Source organism: Cetorhinus maximus, chromosome 9 (genome assembly GCF_964194155.1).
Source record: "Cetorhinus maximus chromosome 9, sCetMax3.hap1.1, whole genome shotgun sequence".
NCBI lineage: Eukaryota > Metazoa > Chordata > Chondrichthyes > Lamniformes > Cetorhinidae > Cetorhinus > Cetorhinus maximus.
In genome coordinates this window covers 16120619-16136169 of record NC_135887.1, presented here as the reverse complement: position 1 = coordinate 16136169, position 15551 = coordinate 16120619, and the positions used below count along the sequence as shown (strand labels likewise).

General features: G+C 39.0%; 1 protein-coding gene across 8 annotated transcripts in view; it reads right to left on the bottom strand.

Moving 5' to 3' along the window:
* The window catches only part of nf1a (neurofibromin 1a), a 283175-nt gene that overhangs the window by 184087 nt on the left and 83537 nt on the right, over positions 1 to 15551 (bottom strand). For 6 of the 8 annotated variants that reach the window (XM_078548137.1, XM_078548140.1, XM_078548141.1 and 3 more), the window contains 9 exons: positions 10990 to 11430; positions 10444 to 10583; positions 9043 to 9165; positions 8738 to 8821; positions 7243 to 7359; positions 6824 to 7005; positions 5435 to 5646; positions 2102 to 2137; positions 431 to 592 (listed from right to left, as the gene is read on the bottom strand). In XM_078548137.1, coding sequence (XP_078404263.1) covers positions 431 to 592; positions 2102 to 2137; positions 5435 to 5646; positions 6824 to 7005; positions 7243 to 7359; positions 8738 to 8821; positions 9043 to 9165; positions 10444 to 10583; positions 10990 to 11430 — 1497 coding nt within the window. The remainder of the gene's footprint in view (positions 1 to 430; positions 593 to 2101; positions 2138 to 5434; positions 5647 to 6823; positions 7006 to 7242; positions 7360 to 8737; positions 8822 to 9042; positions 9166 to 10443; positions 10584 to 10989; positions 11431 to 15551) is intronic. The other 2 variants (XM_078548138.1, XM_078548142.1) reach the window with 1 other exon arrangement.

The following is a 15551-nucleotide window of genomic DNA, read 5'->3' as shown; positions in this document are numbered from 1 at the left end:
CAGTGATGCCCACATCCCATAAATGAATATAAAAAAAATTTGGTATTATTTTGCTGCTGCTGAGATAGGAGTTACATGAGCCCCATTTCTTAAAGGCTTAATATCTAAATGATGCATCATATCCACGGGTCAATTTGATCTGCTTGGGCAGATTCTGGAGTCAATAGGATTTAGCTGCTGTTGCTGGGGAAGCTTTGTTTTAGGTTTGCTTGTAAATCGCTGGCTCCTCTGAGCAAGCCAGCGGAGAAATGACTGGTTTCTTTAATTTTGCAAGAAAGCAAGCTTTAAATAATCAAATGTAATGGATACATACTAATACTTGTAGATAACTGGACTGAAATTAATTAGCTAATCGCTAAAACTAATAATTGCTGGTCACACATTAATCATCTCAAAAGCCCTTACAGGCGTATATATAGCACAGATTTACCTTAAAACAGAAAGTCATTATTTTACTCGCAAGGCTGTTGCCTCTAAAGAGGGTCTGCATGGAATCCGCTAGCTCAACCTCCTTAGAGAACATGTTCCAAAGCAACTGATATAGAAGATGACGTGAGTCAAATAACGTCACCAGCACACGAGCAAGCTCATCCTGTAGGGTGGAAAAAAGGGAGAAAAACAAACATCAAATTAATTACAGAGCTGCAACAAATAACTGAAGATGGTGAATAAACTACTAGAACGAACAGCAGAGGGTTAATGCATAATGCCAGTGAGAAGCAGCAAATAATTAGGTTCGGACAGGGCTCTTTAAGAAGCATTTCCTGTCTGATATTTTTAACCTCCACCTGCTGCCGCCCGCACCCCATGACCACCACCCCCACTACCAAAGTTTGTTTCACTTCTACACAAACAGATGGCTACTAAAAAGTCACTTTCCTACAACAACTATGCATTATGTAACACAAAAAAGTGGCATTTCAAGCACAAACAATGATTAACTCTTATAAGAGAAGTCTCAAACTTAACATATCAACGGTTCGGGTCTAGTTACTATGCTCAATAAATGAGCGAGCTAAATTGAAGAGCAGTAGTGGTGCTCTGATTTGAACAGGGTGGCAAGTGGGGGGGGGAATGTCTTTCTTCCCCACGGACAGTTTAAGCAGATGCTCAACTTTTGACTAGTATTCCAGGGACAGGATTTGTATCCAGAAACAGGTCGGATGGCACTGCCCATATAGATAAAGAGCAGCTGGCCATTGACAGACCTGTAAAAGCATTATCTCAGCTCTTTGTCCCATCTACAAGGTGGGGCATTTTATACAATATACATTATTATACCTTATAAAAGGTTTTATACATTTGTGACATGGACATTACTGGCATCTACTGACAATCCCTAATGATGCACCCAAGAGGCATGCTATGCTACTTCAGGGAGCGGTTAAGAGTCAACTTTGTGGGGGACTGGACTCACATGTAGGTTAGATCAGGTAAGGATTCTCAAATTGAATTTGACATTAAGGTTTCTTGATTACTAGCCTTTGACATAGCAGGTCTTCCGAGCTGCTTTCAGAATTCTACAGGTTGAAATCTTAACTCTTAAGGGGCAATAATTGAAACAATGACTGAAGAAACTTTGTAATGAGCATTTTCACTATGAAAGAGTATCTACCCAGGCCAAGAGTAAAAGGCCTCTTTAAATTCAGTCAACGGGTTAAGCCCTGAATCCAGGTCCGGATGCCTACACTTAATTTTTTTTTTTACCCCCCAATTGTGCCAGCTTATTTACAAAATTAAGCACTCTAATTACACAATGCTTGTTGCCTAGCAGTAGAGGCCATTCCCTGTCTCAAAAAGATCAGCAAAACCCCAATTGTTAAGATTTTTTTCCAAACCTAACTTTCCGCTAGTTTCTACTGGCAAGGGTGTGTAAGAGTCAAGATATAGGTCTAGTGCTCAGCTCCAACCAAGTCATGCTACCTTTTTACAACTGCTACCCAAACCTTAGCTACATTAAGCTGCCATAAGCAAATCACCACCACGAAAGAAATGACTAAAGGACTACTTAAAAACCATTCTCTGCTCAAAGCAGTTGGAGAATTACTGCAATTGGATCAAGAGTGCATTTGGTTCATGTGCACATTTTAAGCTTTCCTACCTGTTGGTTGAGATTTGTGACTGGCCCAATGGAAGTCTGTGGTAAAAATGAAGAATTGCATTTTTTTGAGCTACATCCATGCAGTATTTTTCAAGAAATTGCAATTTGTAAAACTCAACCGTGGGGACTATTTAATAGACTGTGTACAGTCCAATTCCATGAAGTTGCCCCAATTGGGAGGAAAGGAGGGGAAAGACAGTTTCAGAGGAAAAGTCCACATCCCATCACTCTCCGTAAAGTCACACATAATTGAGAGGTCTGCCTTTTATTTCCCCGTGGAGAAACGTGTGACCTCTGCTTCCACCTTGCCCCTAATAGTGTGGGTAATTTAAGAAGTTGCCCTGATTTTGGGAGCAGAGGGGGCATGGGTGAGGATGGTGGGGGAAAGGGTGGTGAAGAAAAACAGAGGGGAAATCGTTTTGCCAAATCAGCACTCTGCCACTCCTTGGCATACCATTTTGTAGTACCACAATTCTACTTGGACTACTTAAATGCATCCTACTTGTGACAGTTGTACATGCATGACAATACAATGCTGGGAGTTGTAGATTTGTCCTGGGTTTACTGTCATATCTGACTTACCTGCATGTATTGAATGGAGAATTGCACTTTATCATCTTTTTAAATGACATTTATATGACAACAGGTATTACATGTGCACCTTACAAACTATTAACAATACCCATTTTAAAAATGTTCAGTACAATAAAAGATGCAGAAGTGGCATGCAGGGTGCAGGGAGGAGAGAGAACATGACCACACTGAAAGGTAACAGAAAGGTGGGCAAAAGCAAAATGAAAGGGGGTAACTCAACACACACCAGGGAATGGGCCAATAATAAACACAGAGAAAAAGCAAACAAGAATCCATGTTTATTACTCCAGTCTATGTCTAAAATGTTTCCACCTACTTTAAACTACATGAATTAACTGAAGATTGTACTTATTGCAGTAAGATCTCTTTGAATGAAATTAAAATTCTGACGTTTAGACTAACACTTAGTGATGCTATGAACTATTCTTGTAACTCGTTCAACTAAGTTGACTGGAAGTATATAACAAGTAGCCATAGACCAAAACTGAGGACAACAAAGTAATTGACCTTCATCCTCAAAGTGCAGAATCTCAGTTTACCCAAGTAACCTGGCAATTCTAACTGTTCCTTCATTCTCCACCTCCCTTTCTCCTCACCACTTAGCAGCATTTATTGGAGGACTACAATGCTACCTCAACAACTTCAACTTTCATAACACAGTGCAATTCTAGAAATCTTCAGCTATGTAATGTAACAGTCAAGCATCAAAACAAAACAAATTTTAACCTTTGTTGCCACCTACAGGCAAAGTTATATACTGCATTTATTTCGTTTCACCAGTTGCAAGTGCTTCAAAGTTCATCTATTCCCCATCTACCATCCTGGCAGTTGCCTAATATGGTAATGGAGTTTTTCACAAATCTTGGCAATCATTGTCTTATCAATTCATCTACAACAGTCCCAGACAGGAGACAAGGAAAACCCACCAATGGTGCTGAACTTAAGGAATCAGATGCCCTCCAAGGTATCTGTTCCTCCCAAGACTGCTACACTTACATGTCATTCATGAAATGGCTCCTACAGTATCTCAAAATATTTCTGAAATAAACACATCCTATTTTCATTTGAATGCATCAACACTGTTTCTACTATTCCCTTGGGGAGCCTGTTAGCACTCACTCAGGTGAAATAATTCTGTTTAGGCCCTTAAAGCACAGGCTGTCTCCTCCAGTTTTACTGTTGTGGGAAAGGTGAACTAGCTGGTCTTGGTCTACATCATCTAGCTCCTTTAGAAGCCTAAAAACACAATCATGTCAGCTCACAGCCTTCTCTTTTTCAGTGAAATGCCCAATTTCTAAAATCACACCTCCCTCCATCTTCTCAGTTATTCTGGTGCTCTGTTCTGCATCCTTGCAATATCCTTTTGTACTACAGCTACCCAGACCTGTACATAGTATTCTAATTACAGTTGCACCAATTATTTTAAAAATTGCAGGTACCTCACTATCTTGGCTCAATATTGACTTTGTAATTCATCCATGCTTTACTCACTGACATTGGCCAGTTCAATTTGTCAATAAATACCCCCAAGGTCTTCCTCACTTTTTTCCCCATTTAAGTAAAAATCTCTCGCTGGATTATTTTGCCCTCTCAGGCAGTACATAGCATTTCTCTATGTTGAATTTCATCTGCTAATCTGCCCAATTCCCACTTATATTCAAATCCACATGTAGCTTTCCCTGTTCAGCTTTATAGAATACCACCTTCATTAGCTTTTTATTTTCTGCAAATTTAACTACTACACTGCCATCACTTATGAAGACATTAAACAAGTTGTTCCAAAATAGACCCAATGGGATCCTACAGTTTCCATTCTCCCAGGCTGATGACAATGACCACACCAACATTGTAATAACCATTAGAAACTGTTTGTGGTGAAGTAAATAGATTCAAATTAATTCAGGGTGCTGAAAAACCCAACTCTAGGATTAACATGACTGAAGAACACAAGTACAATTCTCAGTTTCAACAAATTATTCCAGTTGCACTACCTCTTTAGATAGGGATTAAGATTGCACTACCTCTTTAGATAGGGATTAATTCAATCAATAAAGTTGTGCAATTTGGATGAAGTGAGAATAAGCACTAAAGTACATAATTAGGACACTGACTCAGTGTTTGAGTTTCACCACGAATTTTACTTGGAACACAAGACAGTTAATAAGTGACAAAATCAAGTGGACAGGACGTGAATCTTTTCTTGGATTTCTCATCCATGAACTGAGTTAGCTAATTAGTGAAGATGCTACAGAGCAGTCTTTTTTTAAAAAAAACTTAATCAGTCTTGCATGCAGCACTGTGATTATGTAGTGGACACAAAACAGAAAGATTATGAAGCTATATGGTGCCAAGTTGGAAAATACAAGAAACATCAAATTAAGAGTATTGCAACCTTCTACAATAAAAATATGCAGTATGACAATTCCCTTGCATAAATAATTTAAATGTGATGGGTTTTTTCTGGGTGGGGGTTGAGTGGTGGAGGAATGAGAGTTATCTTGCATTTGTCAATTCTCCTGTTCATTCATGTTTTACTCTGCCACTCACCAGACAACATGAGGACATTAGCATGAGAATCAAGCATCTAAAGCAGTTTCTCCCTGCACACTGCATTGGAGTACAGGCACTGAAAGGTAACTTTTAAACAATCACCTTCTTGCAAATAACAAAGATACGCATCTCAAAACATTTTGTGTACCTGCTTAAGGCAGGTGAAGTTTCCAAAGTAAGACCACTTACCCACTGTGAACAAGGCACCACATTAGCTAAAGCCATTGCGATGGGCAGCTCTCCCTGATCTCCCATCATGGTGACCAACTCCACAAGTCGTTCAAACCGATCGGCAAGTACAGTTTCTGCAAGTGTGTCAAACTCTGTTCCCTGTTGAAGAATTTTAGTTAGCACTTCCATGAATGTAGCTCTTGTTTGAAGATCTTTATGGTACCCCAAGCCTAAGTAAGCACAGTAAAACGAAACAAAAAAGCAAATCCAATTAGGGTTTTGTTATCATTGGGTGGTAAAAACAAACAATACGTCAAAATACTTATTGCCAAAGGGTAAAGGGTTTTCTAAAAAAACAAAATCTTCTAAATCAAAATTAGCATGATTCATAAAACCTCAATAATGCTGAAATCCAGCGTCAAACCCAATACAAACAAAACATGCTAATGGAGCACACCTTGGAAAACTCACTACACTATTAGACACTGAAATGTGTCAACCTTGGAATCATATATGAAGATAGCTTATCTCAACTTCTCAATGTAATTTCTGAGTAAGACAGCCCACAGAGGAACAGAGACAGTCTTTATTCTGATGCAACTGGACAGCACAAACATACAAACCAAAGCCTTATTTGTTGAATCGCCAACTTTTTCACTAATATTAACCTGAAGCTTTTTATTAAATTTAAAAAGTATTGCATTTCTACCCTTGAAATTCAGTTGTGATAACACAGCTCGTCTGCTAAGGCTTAAGCTTTATCAAGAATTCGACAGACTTGCATAAATTACTGCACTATAAACTAACAAAATACCAATACGTGCTTCTGAAAATGTAACTGTTGTTCTTTGCAAGATTAGACTTGATTTACTCAGTATTTGAAAACAAAGGAAACTAAGGAAGAATGGGCTTCAATAGCCCAGTTAGTTAAAAAAGTAAGGTTGCCCAGTCTGGAAATCAAGTCTTTCAAATCATTACGGTCTGAGTTTTGATCAAAGTTGGTGCTGAGGTACTTGATCTCAAGGGATGTAAACTAACCCAATCACTATTGAGTGGCACTTGCTGAGATGTGCATGTATGCCTGTTGGTTTAGGAGAGCATTTGAGGTACTTAATGCTGAAACAGCCCATCAGATGCAGACGCAGGGATGAAGAACAGTTATTTTAAAAAGGCTGATGGTTGATTCTGATGCAAGTATACCATAGCTAGAAACAGCACCACCAAGAGTAAGTGGGGGAATGACATTTGATCTTTTCACGAGGAATGCTATATGTAACAGGACTAAATTTAAAGTAGCTCGATTTATATTTGCTTCAAATATTTCCACCCAAACGTAACAATGCTCTGATCAGCTGCCCTTGAGAAATGGTGAATGCTCCTCAAGAAATGAAAAGGAGCTCTGCTTACCTATGGAGTGCATAAGCCCGCTATCTACATTTGCATTGAGGAGGTTGGACATGGCAAGAACTGTGCAGTGCCTGAGTGACGCAAGGCGGCGTGACATCCCTCTTTTTCGTCCACCAGTTTGTGCCGTTTCCTCCTCCACTTCACTGCAGTCATTTAGCAAATTCATGAAGAGAGTAAAGTACCTAAGGGACAGAAAGATTATTTAAACATAATTTTTGGAATAAAGACAAAAAGTGCTGGGAAAACTCAGCAGGTCTGGCAGCATCTGTGGAGAGAGAGGAGCCAGGAGTTACCGTTTCAAGTCCATATGACTCCTTCTTAAATAAGCTTAAATTTATGTGGTAGCTGAGGAATTTTGGACATAGTTCAAATCACTGTCATTTGGATGTGTTATCTCAAGTGTCCTGAACTAGACTTACTTGAGGAAGAGCTGCGATTTAGCCTCCATTAGTTCAACGCCATCCCCCTCTTCTGGCTGCAAAGGTAGCCCAGCAAGCAACGATACCACTGCCTCCATGCTCGCCTGGTCAAGGTCTCTGTAGAAGACGTCCATAAAAAACACAGGCACAAACTCATTTCAGTGTTCTTTTAAACTTCACGTAACTTTTTTTTTTCTTTTTGTACTGTCAAGTAATTTTTTAAAAATACCAACCTAAGTTAAATTTAAGATTGAAATGCTGTTCAGGTTTCTTTTCCATTCAAAGCTCCTTGCATCAATAAATCTTAAAGCAAGTTTACATGGCATTTGATTATAAATCATAACTAGTTTCTCTATATTTGGGGGAAGGTTTCCATGATGTAGTACATGCAACAGAATCATAAAGTTGTTCTTTATTAAGTGATTTATGATTTTGTTTCTTGTTGCATGCAGAGAAAACCACCTCACATCTGAAATAACCTACACAATTTTGCAAACCTTATCTATAAAAGAATACATTGAGGGTACATGAAGAAATTAGGCATGGATAACTCTGGCATTTAGAACTCTAAGACAGGGGAAGAGACACACTTGAGCTTATCATTTGGAGGTAGGGGGTTGAAGTGGGAAAAAGCATGTGAAATACAGTGGAAATAGAAGAGGGGGCACTGAAAAATAAAGAAAACCATAATAAAAAAATGAATTCAGATCTTTGAAATGTTTGATCCTCAACATAGTTATCTATAGGTGCTATCTAATCACTGAACCGGCATGTATCGTATTATTTTGCCTTAGTGATCATCTGAAGACAGGCAAATTATTGCCCAAGCAAATGAAAACATAATTAGGTACTTTTTCACATTTGATTTAAAACAGAACTGGAAGACACAAGGCTTAATAATTTTAAACTAAAGTGAGGTGAGAGATTAGAGATTTTTTTTTTTACCCTCGATATTGGATCTATGGACCAACAAGGCAGTGAATGTTATAATGAATTGTTCAAAATGCAACTAAATACATAGCTGTTGTGTAGCACAATTGAAGGCTGCAGTGGACAATTATTAGACAGATTTACTCCAGTGCCACAATGGGTCCAGAGTGGTGTGGACTGGAAGAGGATAGTAAATGGTTGAGGGGCAGCAATCAGGGTTGACTGGTGGAGATGTGAGAATGGGCAGATATTCTGCACTGTTTGACTATTTTTAGAACTTGGAGTACATCAGAACAAAGAAATAGGAGAAGGCCATTCAGATATTGCAAGTCTGTTCTGCCATTCTGATCTGTATTGAAACAAATCATTTCCTTCAGAGTTGAAGTTAGTGAGATTGATGGTAAAGTGAATAGGCTCAAAAAGTTAGAAGGCCTTTTCCTTGCTCCAGACTTTATTATATAATCTTAATAAATACAAATGATCACTTCAGGAATAGAGGATAAATCTCTTAAGCATTCAGAAATCTTGGCCCGGGAATATTTAATGGAAAACAAAACTGCCTTACCTCGTTAAGCATTTTACATCATCAACAGCAGCCTGATTTGATGTTCCCATAACCCAATCCGTCAGGTATTCCACCATCTTGTTCCTGGAAGGAAAAAAGCCAACTAAGTACCATATTGCAACAGGAGTACATAGCATCAATCTCCCAATTTCACATGTTCATGTCAAACACCTGCTTATGAGGAGGAAGAAATATCAATAGTTATCATGACAACTCATATCCAATATCCTAGGCCTCCAAATATTATAATTCTTGGTAATCTTTTTATTTCCTCATTACAAGAACATTTGTATTAAAATTCTCACCTAAATTTCATCTCTTGACAGAAAGAGAGATCATCTCGTCTTTCCATCATTACTTCCACCAGTTGACAGAGCTTAGTTTTGATCTGGATTGCATGGACTGTATTTCCTAGGACACGCACATACCTGCATTGAACAACACAATAGGATAAGCTGAAGTCATGCAATTTGGACCTTGTTTGAGGAGTTTTTTTTTTGTATCTACTTGGTATGTGAAGTTAGTGGGAGCTACTACAGCAATGCCAGGCAAACAAAAGATTAGTTGGTCCATCATTTGGCATTGCATATGAAATCAGTTCACAAATTCACAACAAAATTTGAATCCACTGTTCTTTTCAATCTGCTACTTCTAGAATCTAAAGCAAGCTAAGGCCACCTAATTACAAGGGTATGCCTGCACTCAGTATTGTGGTCAGAGCTTTTGCTACCTCCACCCGGGCTTCTCTCAGCAACCTAGATGCACTCATCTGGATCAGGTGACTCATTAACTGAGTTATGCCAACCTATTTAGCGCTTTCTATATATCTATTTTTATCCTATCCAATACCTCTGCTCCCACAGCTCACCATTCCACAACCGTGATATTAACTTCAGAATCTTGTGAAGAACAATACAAAGTACTCATTCTATATTTCCAATCATGTAGTCTCCCTCCAAAAGATGATTTCCTTTCTTGTCCCTAATCAGCTCCACCATTCCTTTAACTATTCTTTTATATTTTATATATTTTTAAAAATGGGCTCCATTTTATATTGCCCACTATTCTTTTTCATGCCCCCTCTGCACTCTGTATTCTGCCTGGTTTTCAATGATATTCCATATCTGACATTTGTCATAGGTCTCCTTTTTTTTTTTGGTTTTCTTTTAATCTCCATTTTTTTTGTTATCCAGGGAGCTCTAACTTTGGATGCCCCACCTTTGTCCCTTTATGGGAATAAAGTTTGTATCCAAACTATCTTTGCCTAGAAGGTCTGCCATTACTCTAACTGTTTTTCAGGCCAATCTTTGTTTGCAGTCTACCTTTGCTAGACCCCTTCTCAAATCACTGAAGCTGTCCCTCTTCCAGTTGGCTATTTTCACCTTTGAGACTATCCAATTGGCCTCAGTACCCCAGGTGAAAGGAAGTAGGAAGAGAAGGTAGAACAAAAAGGATTTCTCATTCAGTTTGCCACTGTTGAAAATGGACAGCCAGGCTTGGGCTTTCTGTGATATCACCCCACCTCAGAGTCAAATTACCCAACACACATACATGGATAATGACTACTTGGGCAAAACGGTTGAGGAAGTCTAGCAGTCCTTGGTGCCAATGCAAAGAGCTTATGTCTTCAGGAGAGAAAGAATGCGAGGAAACCCATGCATGTGCATTAAAGAACCAAAGGGAAAGAAAGAGGGGAAATCTCATACCTAACTAAATTTAGCATCATGGTCTCAATGCTGGCCTGTCCCAGATGCTCTGAACTGCCATCAGTGTGATTATCGAGTAGGTTCTTCATAATTGCTATAGTCTGCTCCACAAACGGTGTGTTTGTATCATTCAATAAAACCTGAATAAAAATAGTTACACTTTAGGGACTATTGCTTTGCTTAAAATACAATGTATTTGGAACGCTTCAGCCAAAAGCGAATGTAGTTCCCTTGGTTTTATAGCCCAAAATGTTATCAAGAAAACATTGCTATGGTCCATTACAGAAACATCAGAAATATTCAGTATTTGGCATCAAAAATAAGGCAGGCGCATCGACATATATTTAAACTGCTCTGCTATAAGGCAATGCAATCAGATACTGCAGTATCTTTCATAAAAACAATAATTAGTTCAAGAACTGAATTTACATACAGTACATCACAATGACCGCAAAGTTGGGCAACACAGCAGGTACAGGTTTGGACACATTTTAATTCAATTACCATGTAAAAGGGACCACTAAGTTCATTTACTTGGATACTCACCTGGCCTTGCAAGTCAAAAAACCTGCTGATGCAATTTTTCAGCTTGTTGAAGAGCATTGGGTAAAGTACAGGGCTCAGCTCCAGTCCAACCAAGTCTTTAATGTTAGTCCTAATCTGAAGCCCTACTTTTTCATGATTGCACACCATCAATGTGAGCAGCCGTTCCAAAAATTTGCTGACCGGAGTCTCGGCATTTCCTTCAGTTGAGACCATAGATATCATGGAACCTTTCCTTTCAGCGATTGGTCCCATGGGAGGGCTGTATGTAACTAAGCCTGGGTTAATGCGATGCTGGAGACAGACACCTCCTATTGCACACAAGAAGCCTGTCATGTTAATCCACTCCTGTAGAGAATCTGTGTCCGACAGGTCTATCGAGCCACCACCACTTACATGTGACATCCGGCGCTTGACAATCGTCTTATGAAGGCTTTCTGTCACCTAAATGTGGAAGCATTTATCAGTGCATATTATAGCAAATGAATTATTAAGAAGGAAAATGATTCTGTATGTACAACAAAACCAATACTTCATTAACAAAATCATCAAAATATAAAATCATGCAAATCACACAAGAAAAGTACACAGCAGAATTGGGGGCAACTTGATGGAATGGATGATAAATTGGCTGAGGTGCAGACACTGAGATGGAAGGGCCATTCTCAGATTGTGGGGTACTGGCAAGTAGTGTTCAGGGATCTGTGCTGGGACCTCAGCTTTTCACTATTTCCAGATTCACGTTACTTTTGTCATGAGAGTTAATTATATATAAGTTTCCAGGTGACATTAAACATTCAGACAAGGAACTGTGACGAGAAGAATTTAAAGAAGGCAGGTTAAGCATATTAATGAACAATAGCAGGTGCAGTTTCATTTGAAAGTGCAAAATATACCTTGGAAGCAAGAATGGCAGATAACAAAGACAATAAATAGGGAAGTATGCAAAGTTTTCAATGAAAGGGTTTTGGGGTCCTGGCTTGAAAGTTATCTTGCAAGTGCAGAAAGCCACAAGACCAAATGGCTCTTAAGCTTCATCACAGGTGTTAAGAGAATATATATACACAAGTGCTGCTACAGCTCTTTAAAGCAAACATAAAAGCCATTTGGGGCTGTGTTTAGATTTGGGCACCTCACCTTGGTGCCAAAACCTTGAATGAAGAGAATTAGCCACAGCATAATTGGGTAAACGTAGGTTATATTCCCTAGTAATGAGAAGAATAAAGGGTTTGACAGAGAAGATGGTGAAAGAATTTATTACAGTAGGGGAAATCTAATCCAAGGGGATAAAATGTTGGAATTAAGCCACTTAAAAGCAAATCCAAAAAAAGCTTCATATCATCAGTTATTAAAACATGATATACAATGTTCTGATGGATCACAGATTCAGAATCAGCTCAGATATTTAAAGCAAGATAATTAATGTGAGTGTTTTAAGGACTGTGGAGAAATCAGGATCAAGAAACGGATTTGAACTTAATAGAAAATGCTGAAAGGGAAATCAGGAAACTGAAATCGAAGAAAACGAGCACCCACAGCCAAGCATGAAGTTCCAATTGTCTGTTCCTGTATATAGCAGTTTCCAGACCATGCACAAGGTTTCCTATGTCACAGGAAGTAATGGGGAACTTTTGAGTCGATGACTACAATGAAGAGAATAATTTAAGTCTCTGGAATGGGCACGCTTGAATTATTTCCTGTCATGAAGATATTGTATATAATGTTATTGGAAATTATCTTAAATTGGACTTGTGGTAGGGTCTGTGTCAGTGGGTGTGTCTGTGTGTGTCTTAATTGGATTAAAACCAGCTAGCCTATGTGCTTTGATGTATAGTAGTTTTGAGATGTTAACAGTAAGGTAAAGGATACATTTGCATTTTGTTGAATAGACCATTCAAAGACTGGGGGTGAATTCTTGCACCTAGCTAGGAGACACCAAGCAATATGTTTATATTACTATTAAATTGATACTATGAAAGGGGTTTTATTGTTAGAAGCGTTGAAGTTCAAAGGGATACAATGAGAATTTACATTCAAAGGGAAGGCCAAGTATATACAGAAGAGTTTTGTGTAAGCAGGTCAGAGGCATGTGATATCTAAGCACCTGTAAGCCTACAACTGTGCAAAGAAACCAAATTGAAAGGAACCTTTTGAATTTGTAAGATAAAATGTGCTTTGCCTGGCGTCTGTTTAACTCTATGGCTTTTGTTGCCTTGGGGAAGATTACCTGGGAGTGACTTATTTGGGGGTTTGTTTAATAATTACTCTGGTAATAATTTGTAGACGTGTGTGTTTAATATCTTGTAAAATTAAGAAATGTTTAATTTAATTTATATAAAACACCTCTAGAGGCTTGGTGGTTTTGTGTCTGAATTCAGAGTTGCATCTCAAATAAAACAATTATAGGTTATGGGTAAAGTTTCCCTCTGGGATTTTAAAATTACTCAGCCTTTACCAACTGCTGTGTTATAACACCAAGAAATCTTGTGTGGCTAAACACTATTTGTCCCTCTAAGACAATGGGTGCAAACCTTGCAGCAGAACCAAGTGCTCTCCAAAAGTTAGGAGTGTGTTATCATTGATGAACTAATGTCACCTCAACTGAAATGTCCCTTTACTTCACTACCAACAATAAATATTCTGGCAATAAGTGCAACATGAAGTTTATAACTGGATAGGCACCCACTAAAAATTAACAGGCGCTTTGGCCATTTTCAGCTATGTCCAACTTAGGTTAACCCATGATAGACAAATGCCCTCATTAACAACAATATTTAGAACTTGTGATCAATAGGCTTCGTTGTAGTGTTAAGAGTGCAAGCCTTCACCCATTGATTTGTTAATGCCTTTTCAGCTTAATGATAATCACAAGGAGCATTAAAAAAGGATCAAGTGCAAAGTTCTATGGTCAAAATTCAATGTTGAAAGTGGGGGTGGGAATGTAGTAGAATACCACAAAGAATAATGTAATTAAAATCAGAAAATGCTGGAAAAACTCAGGTCTGGCAGCATCTGTGGAGAGAGAAACAGGGTTAACGTTTCAACTCTAAGAGTCACACAGACTCTGAACTTTAACTCAGCTTGTCTCTCCACAGATGCTGCCAGACCTGCTGAGTTTTTCCAGCATTTTCTGTTTTCATTTCAGATTTTCAGCATCTGCAGGATTTGGCTTTTATAAAGATTAATGTCATTGCCTTTCTTTTCATAACACATGACTGAGACATCATAGGTTATTTGTGGAGGAGGGATAGAATGAACCTTTTCGATAGCTTCTCAAAACTGATGAATTACTTAATATTGTATAACAATATATATCTTCAATGAAAATGTGGTCTTCAAGTAGAATTTTTTAAAATTTGTTCATGGGATTGTGAGCATCGTTGGCCAGCATTGATTGCACATCCCCAATTGCCCTCGAGAATGTTGTGGTGAGCTGCCTTCTTGAACCGCTGCAGTCCGTGTGGTGTAGATACACTCACAGTGCTGTTAGGAAGGGAGTTCCAGGATTTTGACCCAGCGACAGTGAAGGAACGGTGATATATTTCCAAGTCAGGATGGTGAGTGACTTGGAGGGGGACTTCCAGGTGGTGGAGTTCCAAAGTGTCTGCTGCCCTTGTCCTTCTAGATGGTAGCAGCCGTAAGTTTGGAAGGTGCTGTCTAAAGAGCCTTGGTGAGTGCCTGCAGTATATCTCGTAAATGGTACACACTGCTGCCACTGTGTGTTGGTGGTGGAGGGAGTGAATGTTTGTGGATGGGGTGCCAATCAAGCAGGTTGCTTTGTCCTGGATGGTGTCAAGCTTCTTGTGTTGTTGGATCTGCACTCATCGTTGTAGATGGTGGACAGGCTTTGGGGAGTCAGGAGACGAGTTACTTGCAGCAGGATTCCTAGCCTCTGGCCTGCTCTTGTAGCCACAGTATTTATATGGCTAGTCCGGTTCAGTTTCTGGTCAATGGTAACCACCAGGATGTTGATAGTGGTGGATTCAGTGATGATAATGTCATTGAATGTCAAGGGGCAAAGGTTAGATTCTCAGTTGTTGGGGATGGTCATTGCCTGGCACTTGTGTGACCCGAATGTTACTTGCAACTTGTCGGCCCAAGCCTGGATATTGTCCAGCTGTTTTGCTGCATTTGGACATGGACTGCTTCAGCATTTAAGCATAAGCAATAGACAATGCCATACCTATCAGCATATTGAAAAATATATCTCTTCAGTTAGGACTGTACATTAGAGTATACAGAAACAAACTTTTTTTTCAGTGTCTGGTGATCGTGTTCTTATTAACTGGCGGAGGGGGGGAGAAATCTCTGCTGGGAAGGGATTTTTTTTTTGGGCTTTTGGCACTAGCATCAACATTAAATATTCCCATACAAAATGCAAATTGTTGCAGTTTTAAAATCAGAAATATAGACAGAAAATGCTGAAAATACTTAGGTGGTCAAGCAGGTCATCTGGAGAAGGGGAAAACTTTGCCCCTCCAAAGATGCTGCCAGATCGACCAGATTATTTCCAGCATTTTCTGGTAATATTCAAATATCCATGTCAGTTATGGTCTCCTTTTCCA